The sequence below is a fragment of the Carassius carassius genome, chromosome 47 (genome assembly GCF_963082965.1).
Source record: "Carassius carassius chromosome 47, fCarCar2.1, whole genome shotgun sequence".
Taxonomy (NCBI): domain Eukaryota; kingdom Metazoa; phylum Chordata; class Actinopteri; order Cypriniformes; family Cyprinidae; genus Carassius; species Carassius carassius.
In genome coordinates, this window is record NC_081801.1 from 7,566,256 (window position 1) to 7,578,292 (window position 12,037).

General features: G+C 37.3%; 1 protein-coding gene across 1 annotated transcript in view; it reads right to left on the reverse strand.

The window, feature by feature from the left end:
• Positions 1 to 12,037, reverse strand: part of LOC132130796 (stromelysin-3-like) — a 28,687-nt gene that overhangs the window by 10,711 nt on the left and 5,939 nt on the right. Inside the window, exon 2 of the mRNA XM_059542610.1 lies at positions 2,021 to 2,319. Coding sequence (XP_059398593.1) covers positions 2,021 to 2,319 — 299 coding nt within the window. The remainder of the gene's footprint in view (positions 1 to 2,020; positions 2,320 to 12,037) is intronic.

Below are 12,037 nucleotides of genomic sequence, written 5' to 3' on the forward strand. Positions count from 1 at the left end.
TGCTTTTCCAACACAGGAATAAAATTAATTTTTTATTATATAAAATAGAAAACAGTTCATTTAAATTACAACTAACTAATTTTTATAATTTCACGGTATTGCTCTTTTTACTGTATTTTTTATCTAATAAATGCAGCCTTGGTGAGCAGCATGAGAGGCCTCTTTCAAACAATAAAAAACGTTTACAACCACAAACACGTGAAGGTAAAAATGTAAATATATTTGGGGGTCCTAGCAAGTGCTTCTTTTCTCAAAATGTTTTTTTTTTCAGCAGTAACTTGGGGGCACAGGTGCCATTCATCATGTTTCACTGAAGGTGCACTCACACTTGACTTTAAGCATGCAAAATTACTCCGGACCTCAATCCACTGCACATGTAACAAAAAACACATACTCTGGATAAATTTACTGAAGTAACTAAATTGACAGGACAGTAGCGGTTGGATGGGGGGTTTGGTGTTTTGAGTTTTAGTAGTAGTAGTAAGTTTATTTCAAGCAAAGAATTTTGCACATGTGTAGTCCATCATTAAGTGAGGGGACACCTTACAGAGGACAGCGAGGTGCTATAGCCTTCAGAGACGTGAGTCATGACAGCTCTCAGTGGCACAGCATTAGAATGCTGCTGACTGTGGTTTGCTGGGGAAAGAAGTGTGTGCATGTGTTGCTCTATTGCCATCAGATTCTGATGAGATATATAAATATGATAATTTATTGGGATATTAAGGTTTCAGAACCCACTAAATTTCCCATGACTTGCAAAAGAAAAAAAACATTTCTGTTTTGACTTCTGTCTTAACAGTATGCAGACAATCAAAGTCAAGTCTGCCCTACAGCAATGTGGCTTGATTCAGATGGAGAACCGTTGGGAGATTTATAGGCTGTGATATTTTATGGGAAGGGCTATAAATCAAGGGACAGTTTTAATCAGTGGTTGTACAGCTGGTTTTCTTTCTCTGGATCCTCATCTCACCACCCGCTGAGCACTGAAGAGAAAACAAGAACCATTTGGGCTCTGCGCCCATTACACACATGAGTGCTCAGAATTGTAACATCTCCTGGTCGGGTCGTGACCTCACTGACTTCAGATTACAGAGAGTCATATGTCCGGTGGGAAGCATCTTTGACAAAGATGTATGAGGCAAATCAGTCAAAATATGAAGAGGTGACCAGACAACAACAATAGTATGGCCAAAATGTCAAGCAAAAAGCTTCTTAAAAGGATAGGTCACCCAAAAATGAAAATTCTGCATCATTTACTCACTTTCACAGTTTTTTTTTTTTGAAAAAAGTAATTGATATTCATTGTTTAAAAAAATAAAAAAAAACCCTGAGACATTTTCAAAACATTTTCTTTACTGCCAAAGAAAGGAAAATGTACAGTTTGGAACAACAGGGGTGGGTATATGATGGCATAATTTCATTTTGGGTGAATTATCCCTACAAACCAATGAAATTCAGGTCAGCTTGAAGTAGCAACTGTATGTGTGTTCAAGAAAATGATTTACTGTGTCAAATCAAAGCGGGCTTGATACATATTTTTATCTGTGTTTTGGAGCCATGCAGTCCCGGGTCTGAGACAGTTTACTGCTTCTAATTAAGTGGGTGTAATAGCGGAAAGAATGGGTGGTCTTCCTTAGAACCGATAACAGCTTTAAGAAATTTGAGAAGATAAAGAATTAAACATTAGAAACTAGTATTTCCTGTGTGGGCTGGGAATTGGTTTATTTCTTAGGTAAAAGGAGGAAGAGGAACTGAACGTTTCATTTTTCAGTCTTTAATATGAAAAAAAAAAAACTTAATGTATAGTCAAATGTGTGTTGACTAGGAGCTAGGATACCAAAAATAAGCTATACCATTGCCTCAGTGTGGCCTTTTTTGTGTAAGACTCAAAATAGTTCTTTGGCAATACATCAAAGTCATCTATTCCCATTTATGCTTTTATGTTTAATTAACTTTATGTCTTTCATTCCAAAACACAGCAACCAGATACAACCGCAACCGCTATCCATGCAAGCCTTACTTGTATGTGAGGTCTGTTTTGTCCCAACGTACTCCGAACAAATCAAAGCGTTTTCTGCGATTATGGCCTCCAAGCAAGCCTCCTCGGTGGGTTAAGTAATTTAGGACGCTCCCTTCCTTCTGTGAGGGGTAGTCTGGGACTCCACAGCGAGGTCTGTTCCAGAACTCTATGTCATTCCTGGGAAGAGTTGAGTGTGGATGCACTCTTTTATTGCCAGAGTCTTCACTCAGTGTATCCTGAACATGATGAAATCGGCCCCTCTTCTTCAGGCTATGGTAACGGGTTTTTTGAGGCCAATCCTGTTGACATACACATAAACTGTCAATCAAATGCATATTTGACCTTCATTTATAGATGCTACACCAAAAAAAAGGGCGTATTTGGTGGCTAAAGTGTTGTTGTGTTTTAGCGTATTGTTTTTCGGTTGCTAGGGTATTCTGGCTGGTTCCCAAGGCGTTGCTAGTTCATTGCTAAGATGTTCTGGATGGTTTTAAGGTGATGATAGCAGTATTGTTATTGTTCATTAAAACCAAAACGATTAAAAATCTAATGTAATAAATATCAAAATGAACAAATGAATGTTATGAAATATAGAATAAAATGTAAATAGATGAAAAACTTTTTTTATAAACAAAATTAGGAACGCTGCCTTGTCAACTAACTGCAACTCAACTAAGTGAAATAAACTAAGTTTAAGTAAATTACTAAAATTCTCATTTAAATTAACAAATACATTAAAGCTAAATAGAAATCTAAAAAAACGAATCAAATAACAAAATCACAAAACACAATTACTAAAACTTAAACTACAATACAAACTTGAACTATACAAAAACAATAGCTAATTCAAAATATTAATAAATGCTATAATAGTATATAGAAAATATTAAAATAACACAGGATGCTAGGATTTATAAGGCAATGCTAGCAGTGTTTTTATTAACTAAAAGTATTACAAATTGTGTTTTGAAAAACATAAATGTAAAAGAAAATTTGAAATGTTGCCCGGCAACTTACAGAAATAAAATGAGTTTAGGTTAAAGTACTACAAAAAAGATTATAGAATTAAACATAAATTAAAGTTAAATAGAAATATTACGAAAAAATATATAAGGATTAAACAAAATTAAAAAATCGCAAACTAAAATGAAAAGCTAACTAACTACAAACTTGAAAAGTATATGGTAATTTGAAATATGAATAAATGCTATAATAGTATTCAATAATGCTATTTAATATACAGTATTATAAAAAAATTCTTAAATTACAGTGGATTCTATATGGTTTCTAGGGCAATGCTAATTGGTTGCTAGGGTGTTCTTGGCTGGACAAAGAGTGAGGTGAAGGTGCAAATAAGGCCTTGCTGGGAGCAAAATTAGTGAAATTATAGTTTTGCAACAATTGGTCTTACATCATTTATAATTTGAAAGAAGTTTTATCACAGTCAATTTCCTCACCCGAATTTCAAGGAAATGGTTATGTTAATGGGCTCAGAGGTTAGCTGCCTGGAGGGAAAAGTCAGATTGTCCCAATTTCTCTCCTTCCCCAAACCATGTACTCCAGCTGTGCAGGTTTAGAAAACTCTTTCTCACTCTCTTTCCTTCTCTATACCCCATTCTTTCTCTCTAATTTGTGCTTGGTTAAAAGGCCAGGGGTGGTATGGGGTGAACTATTTCTTTTAAATGCTTTTAAAAATCCTTCCGCCACTCATAGCCATTGGGAGTCTTTTAAAAGCTACCATTTAAGCACACGTCTGAAAAGAAAAGAAAAAGTCACTTGTATAAGTGTTACTTTATCACTGAAAGCAGGTAGGACCAACTATGATGTAGATGTATAACAGAATAAAGCGAGTGGCTTTTGAGTAATTAAAATTGAGTTGCCATTTTCTTCAGATATTTACTCTTTTTTTTTTGACAAATAGCAATTCTTGTGACCACAACAAAGGATTTTGTCAATCTCTACACTTTAAAATCTCATTGATTCAAAATCAAGGTTCAAATATTGCGCTATAAATATTATAAATATTGCTGTAGAGTAACCTGGAAGTTAGCATCACCCTGGTTCCCTTGATAAAAAACCCAAAACAATTGGTCCAGTGGCTTTTGGATTACTGCCGAAAAAAAAAACTCGGCAGTGACCAACAAAAGTATATGATTCTTACATGTTCTGTAGGGTACATCATGATAATCTTCACAAGCTTAAATACAGTCGCCAGAAGTAAAAAGCTAAAAGTAGGCTAAGTGCTAAAATGCTAACTTGTTTCCAGGTTTTGGCCTACAAATATGTAATCCTGCAGAACTCTATAATGCATCAAACATCAAATATCCTCTGACTGGCTTCAAACAAACAGTTTTCACATTCAGTGCAGGCAAACAGATTGCTTATTGCTGGAAATTTGTTGCATAACATCTGGTTAGAAGACAAATTCTCACAAATAAAAGGAAAAACAACCAAATATTTGTGGGCAAGTCGAAACAAAGAACCTTAGTAAAAATCCACTGACATGTGAACTTGATAGCATTGCTAAAACATGACCCCACACCCCCGGCAATGAGGAACCGCACAAATTCCACAGATAGAAGTAAAGAATTCACTGTGCTTTATTGGTTCTTAATTTGTTTCTCTCAAATTTACTGAGTGTGCATGGACTTAACCATCATTAAATGGTCATACATGTTGAAAGCATGTAATTAAAGCAGTCTCAACCTGGAGACAGGCAAGTGTTTTTTGTACAACAGTCAAGATTGTTTACTGTAGAGCAGTGGAACCTCTCAGCGATGACAAACTGACCTCAAGTGTACTTAGGGGGTGACAGAGGTGGAAGAAAAACACCCGGGTGTCTCAGGTTCAACAGGAGTCAAGGGTGGAAGGTTAAAGCCTAAATCAACAAAACAGACCCCTTGGGCCAAAGTAAACACACACATATCCCAATTTCAAACCAAAATGAATTTTTTGAATTTTATCTTCATATAATAGATATATTCTGTATAACCAACAAACAAATCCCACACAAATCAATCTAAAGTCTTGGGTTTGCTTAATTTGTTAATGTTTTTTGAAAGAAGTCTCTTATTCTTACGAAGGCTACATTTATTTAATAAAAAATTCAGTTAAAACAGGAGTGTTCTGAAATATTACATTATTCCATTTTAATATTTTAACGTGATGGCTGAATTTTGAGCATAATTACTCCAGTCTTCAGTGTCACATGATCTTTCAGAAATTATTATAATATGCTGATTAGGTGCTCAAGAAACATTCCTTATTATTATTATTAAAGTTGAGAAAACAGGTGAATGCTTAATATTTTTGTGGAAACAGTGATTTTTTTTTTCAAGATTATTTTAGCATTATAGACATCTTTACTGTCAATTTTAATACATTTAATGTTTGCTTTAAAAAACGTACTGCCCCAAACTTTTCACAAAGTGTACATAAAATATATTTTATTTTTTTAAATCATAGAAATACTATGAACTCATGACCCACTTTTGTAACCATATACAGTCAGTATTTTATAAGAGGTGGAGGTGCTAAGTGCAAACAAGATGGCTCAGATTGCTGATGTAATAGTACATAAGAAGAGTTTTGATGGGGGAAAATATTGGGTGAACTGTTCCTTTAAGACCTATTCAAAAAAAGATCTAATGTGACTGCACTACTGAAGACTGTGCTAACAAATCTTTGCTTGTAATACATCCACACACGCATCTCATTTTAACAAAAGGCCAAATCAAAGAACCTTTTCTTAACCAGATATTCCTCATGCCTAGGCGTATTTTACAGCATCTACCTGCATGTATTGAAACATGTGAAAATGGAGACCCATTGGAATGTCTTCAGAATTACCTCTTTAGGGACACATGTTCCATATAAAACAAAGGTGTCTCTTTCCAAACCTCAACATATTTCATATGAGAGATATATGCCTCTCATCAGCTGAAAACAAAAACAACTGGGAATAATTTTACCTAAGGCAGCAGTCTCGTGCATTCAAACATCAGACGTTTGTGCTTGTGGGAAGATCTGCCATGTTCTAAAAAAATAAAGACGAACTGTAAGTTGTAATGCCTACATTAATAATATCGAATATCGAACATTTGGAAATAAAAAAGGAAGAAATGCAAATGGAAGAAATAACATAAACAAAAAACATACTATTTTCACAGCATGTGCGTCTGTAGGTCAATATGTCATTGGGTGAAAACATGATAAAGTATGTTATGCTGAAAAAATACACATAAACCCAGAGCCAACGAGAAGCCTTTGGGGGAAATCCAAGAAAAAAGAGCCGACATGTCAGTGCAAGAAGATGGTTTGGAGAGAGAGTATCCTGGCATCATGCCATCTCCATAGGGTTTCTGAGGATAACCTCTTTGTTCCAAGACAACTCTTTCTCTCTAGGACATCCGGATGATGTCAGATGCCTTACATTATTTAGCACAGCCGGCATCAAGAGCAAAGTATTATGCGTTTCCAAAATACACCAAAAATGACTGTTTTCTACTGACTCAGCAAGCCATAGAAATACAGCCAAGAGCACTTCCTACCATCCTGCTTTTCTGGCTTGGCTTTTTATTTCCAGTGCAACTACAATCCAAACATCTTGGCTGCATGGGTCTCATTGTGTCTCTGAAGTATGCCTTTGTAGAGAGGAGAAATACCAACAAGAAATTCTAATCTGTTACAGGGACATTTTCTGGTACATTAAAATAGGCCCAACTAGAGATAATGTATGAACATGCCAAAGGAAACCAGACTAGTGTAAATATTTACCCGCAAAAGCCTCCAAAGATCTGCATGCTTTGGGGTTGTATACACAAGTTATTACACTGAAAAGAAAAATGTTTAGTGGAAAATTATGTTGATGGAAGACGGTTAGAGTCCAAGGTAGACCATTAGTATCTTAATCTAAGTTGGGAGGCAAAATACTACTGCTTTTGAATCTTTTAATAGTTCCTACTTGCTCCACCTGAAAGGGAAGCGATGACAACAAGCTAATTTCAATGTGAAAGTCAACTGCACTGTATCATTTGATGCATTGCCAGAAACAACTATGAACTTCAAATAAAGCTATTTCAAGGGCATAAGTTCTCTTGTATTGTAATTTCTCTAGAGATAAGAAACAGCTGTCGAGAGGTTCTATATCAGTTAGGTCAGGTGACTGGAAAAACGGTGGTTTTATTCAGAACCAGGTACATCAGGGTTTCTGGTGTAAGTAATGCTCTTGTTTGTGCCTATGGCAGGCGCGGAGCTGTGGGCGGGCCTGGACGGGCCTGGGCCCGCCCACATTGACAGCTGGCCCGCCCAATCAGAAATAAAAAAATAAATAAAATACTACTCTGTATTGTTAAATATGGATACTACTTTATGTGGTGTATTTCATCTATAACATGTTATGTTAAAACAGTAAAATTATAAGTAAGCCTGATAACTATTTAATATTTAAGTGTGTTGGTGACTTGTTTTCATTGGTCAATGCAACATCGTAGCGCGCTCTATTGTAATCTGGCGCGAACCATCTATGACGCGAACAACCAACGGTTATAACGTTCGCTAGAAGTGTACGGTATCTTGATTTTTCTTAGTATGGCCAAACAAGTTACTCTCACTCATTTTTTTAAAAAACCTCGTATTGAGATTAATAATTATTTGGAGGACCAATCTGTGGATCGTAATGGAACAACCACTGGCTCTGAGAATGGAGCGGAGATTAACTCCGAACCGACGACCTCCACTGATGCTAACCGGCAAGCAGATCTGCCTATGGCTAATCGACGATCACTGCTACACTTAATTGCACCGTCGGATCTGTCAGCTCTGGGGGAACCTGCTACCCAACCTCATCTACAGGCATTCCCGAGTACCATAATTGATGGGAAATATCGAAGCTTCAACGCCAAGTGGTATGAAAGGTTCAACTGGATTGAATATAGCCAGTCGAAAGACCTGATTTTTTGTAAAGCCTGTCGGCATTTTCCTGAACAGCACACTGAGGGGACTTTTACTAAAGAGGGTTTCAAAAATTGGAAACGTATCGGCCAGGTCTGTGAGAAGCATCAGTCTAGCAAGCTACATGCTTCTGCACTTGTAAAATTACTCTCCTACAAACAAAGTCATGCGCAACAAGGCAGCGGTACTGTATTAAATCAGATGCACGGAGATTCCATTTCGTTCATTGAACGTAATCGACAGCACGTCAAAGTTGTGCTGGATGTTGTCATGCAGTGTGCCAAAATGGAGATACCCCTGAGAGGGCACCGGGAAACTCAGGAAGCGTTAAACAAGGGGAATTTTTTGGAGCTATTCGAGTTTATATCGAAGTACGACCCAGAAATAAAAAAAAAACTTGTTGAACTGCCACGAAATGCTACACTCATGTCCCACCACATTCAGGACGAGCTGCTTGAGGCTGCCGCTTCACTTCTACTCAGGAAGATAAAAACGGAGATGCAAGAACAGCCTAGGCCCACATATTTTGCCATACTTGCAGATGAGTTTAAAGATGTTTCGAAACGCGAGCTAGTTGCTGTCTGTGTTCGATTTATCCATAGTGGGACAATCAAAGAACGAGCGCTGGGCTTTGTCAAAACAGCTGACCTGTCTGCTCAAGGAATATCGCAGAGGATCCTTGAAATTCTAGAACCACTTGGTTTGGACCCTTCTCTCTGTGTCGGGTTCTGTTTTGATGGGGCATCGGTCATGTCTGGGCACAGAGGAGGCGTTCAATCTATCTTGAAAGAGACATTTCCCAAAGCTGTGTATGTACACTGTAATTCCCACAGACTGAATTTAGTGCTTTGTGCTGCTGCGGAATCATCTGGACACGTCAGTACTTTTTTCACTGTCATCAATCAGATACACAACTTCTTCACTGGGGCCCAGAGGCATGCTCGGTTTGTGGAACTTCAGAAGGAAATGCATCCAGAACGCCCATGTAAGGAACTGGAAAGGTCATGTGACACCAGGTGGAGCTCTAAATCAGGATCTGTTCATAAAGTTTTAGAAATGCTAGACGTGTTACTTGAGACTCTTGCTGAGTATTCTGAGACAAGTGGACAGACAAAACTAGATGCAGATAACCTATTACAACAGATGCAAACAAAAAAGTTCATTTTCATGCTTGTTGTGTTTTGCAAGTTGTTTCAGTGCAGCGATTTTGCCACAAAGGGGCTGCAAAGTCCAGCAATCTGCGTGACAGACTGCATCTCCTTAATTGAAACATTGAAAGCCACCCTTGCCACTTTTCGAGATGATTCAGATGGTGACTTTGACAAAGTTCTCAGATTGACAGAGGAGTTGATGGATAAATACGAGATAGCATGCTGGGATCTGATAATGTCTCGTGAGCGAAAGCTGCCTGCAAAGTTTAGTCAGTCTATTGTCACCACAACATTGGGAAAAACATCCGCTATCAAAAATAATGGTGATCTGAGAGCACTCTGGAACTGTATTCTGGATAACGAGATGGCTGAATTGAACAGCCGATTTAAAGACGACACCTACGGAATAATGCGAGCTTCAGCTGCCCTCATCCCAGGATCCACCACTTTTGGCACACAAGAACTGATCAAATCTCCTTGCAGCTTGTATGGGATAACAGTCTGTGATGCGGAATTTGCCTTTTTTACCCAATTCATCAAGGGCAAAGCTGACAAAGACAAAATGCCCTCACTAATTGAATTGTTGGATGCCTGCGCTGCTGATATTTTCCCCGGAATGAACCGTCTGTTAAGGGCCATCATCACACTACCCATGACGTCCTGCAGTGTTGAAAGACTTTTCTCCGCTACTCACAGGATCAACACTCGCTTGAGAGCATCAATGGTGACTGAACGCTTGAACAATTTGACCCTGTTATCCTTTGAAAGAGAACTGACAGAAACACTGGATTATGACGAGATCATAAGCATCTTTAATTCAAAACCCAGGCGACTCCGCCTTGTGTAGCCGGGTAAGGTATAGGCCATGGTTTTCTTTACATGTAGGCCGTGGCTTGATAGCAGGATGAGACTATTAAGTAGGCTACTTTGAGCCTCTGAGCTCAAATAATGTTGCTTTTTTAGAAAGCTAAACGTGTAGTGGGGGTTGACCTCAGCCTCTTGTTCAGGGCCTAAATATTCGTTCAGTTAACATGTCATTACTTTAAATGTTCAATGAATAGAGTGTTATGTTGTGGTTGTTTTTTTGTTATTTTGTTAGAGCTACGTGCTCTCTAATTGATCTTCCCTATGCACTATCACAATGTTGCCTTTTTGTGAATTATATGTTCCTGGCTCGGTAGCCATAGCCTATGTTATATAGGCTTATGTATTTAGCTCAGTTTTGACAGTAGATTAAATTTAAATTACAAAATAAGTAGGCTAATAAACATTTTTTTTTACCATTATAAAGCAGTTTGAATGTTTCATTGCGTTACAGTATGATTCTAATGAGAAAAGAATTCCCGAGCAGCTTTCAGCTATAATCACTTTGAGAACTTTTCTTGCAAGCACCCTGAACTAGACAAGTGGAAAACGTTTTTTGAATAACACCATGTTATAACCTTAATTTTTTTTTTCGTTTTGAATTATTTCGTTTAAAGACATTTCAAGCTTTGTGCATTTGATGTATTTCTCATGTCTGTGTGAGGCATACACTGAGTTTCGTTAAGTTAGGATGAGATGCGCTCCAGTTAACGTGCAATGCAAGTGACCGCGCAGGCGCCTCCATGATTATTGTCTGTTATATTTGCTTGTTTTTATATCTGCAATTGGTTGATGAAAAATTGATTAAAATTAAGATACAATTTATACAAAACGAAATTCACTTTAAAGAAAGTCTTTCTACAAAACAAACCTATGAAGTGGTCATAATCATGTCTGACCATGTCATATTGCGCCTCTTATAATGCTGTTCAGTGTTCACTTTTCATAACCATAGATTAAATAAATAAAAACGTATATTATAATATTGAACATATATATTAACCTAAATACGTTTTCTTTAATGGCTACAGCACCTTGTAACGTCAGAGGACTCAAGGTTTCAGCGTTTCCCGAAACCTTCTTATTTAGGCTACACTTTTTTTTTTTTTTACTGAAATGCTGGAAAGTATTTACAAGAACAATATTTCATTGCAGCTTCACCACAACAAAAAAAAATGGGAATTATTAATTAATTAATAAAAACAAATTTAATTAACATTTAATTAATTTAATTTAATTAAAAAGCGCTTTTAAAGGTCAGTGAAAGCATAGGCTACTGTCAGTCAAGTCCTATTCAGACGCTAATATTGTTTCTCATGGGCTCATACGGTATTTTAAACATTTACAGCAGTAAGTCGGTGATTTTAGTGCCGTCCGAATCCATAATATCAGTGTCTTTTCTCACCCAACCCGCAATAAAAATCCCTGTCCAAATTAGTACCTACTGTTTTTTGACAAACAGGTCGTGTGGTGATTTAATTGCCGTCTGAATCCACATCTCTGAGTTTACAAGAAGAAATTCAAAATACACTGTTAAAATCCTTTTTGATCACTGCCGAGCACCATACGTAAGATGTACACTTTTATTATTATTGAAATGCTGTAAAGTATTTACAAGAACAAAATTTAATCGCAGCTCCACCTCAGCGAACAAAAATGGGAAAGAGACGAAAGCACATACAAATTGGGTTTATTGGGTTATTATGGGTTATTATGGCAGCAATATATGATACAATTTAAAAATATGTAGGCTAGGCTATTATAGTTTGGATTATTTTTTATAATATCCCATGAGTCCTAATAAATGAAATTTCAACTATTTCTGAAGCGCTTCTTTTATAAAGAACACCGCTTTCTTACATAAAAAGCCCCTGCACGAGAGAATAATTGATTCTCGAGCCATCGATATCAACCAATTCAGCACCATCGCCACGGACAGCACCCGGTAACATCGCACATAAGAAGATATATCAGCTTCCTAAAGAGGGCCACACACCGGACGCGCAGCTCAGCGCTGCGCCGCGCCACGTCTAGGACAACGCTCACCTGA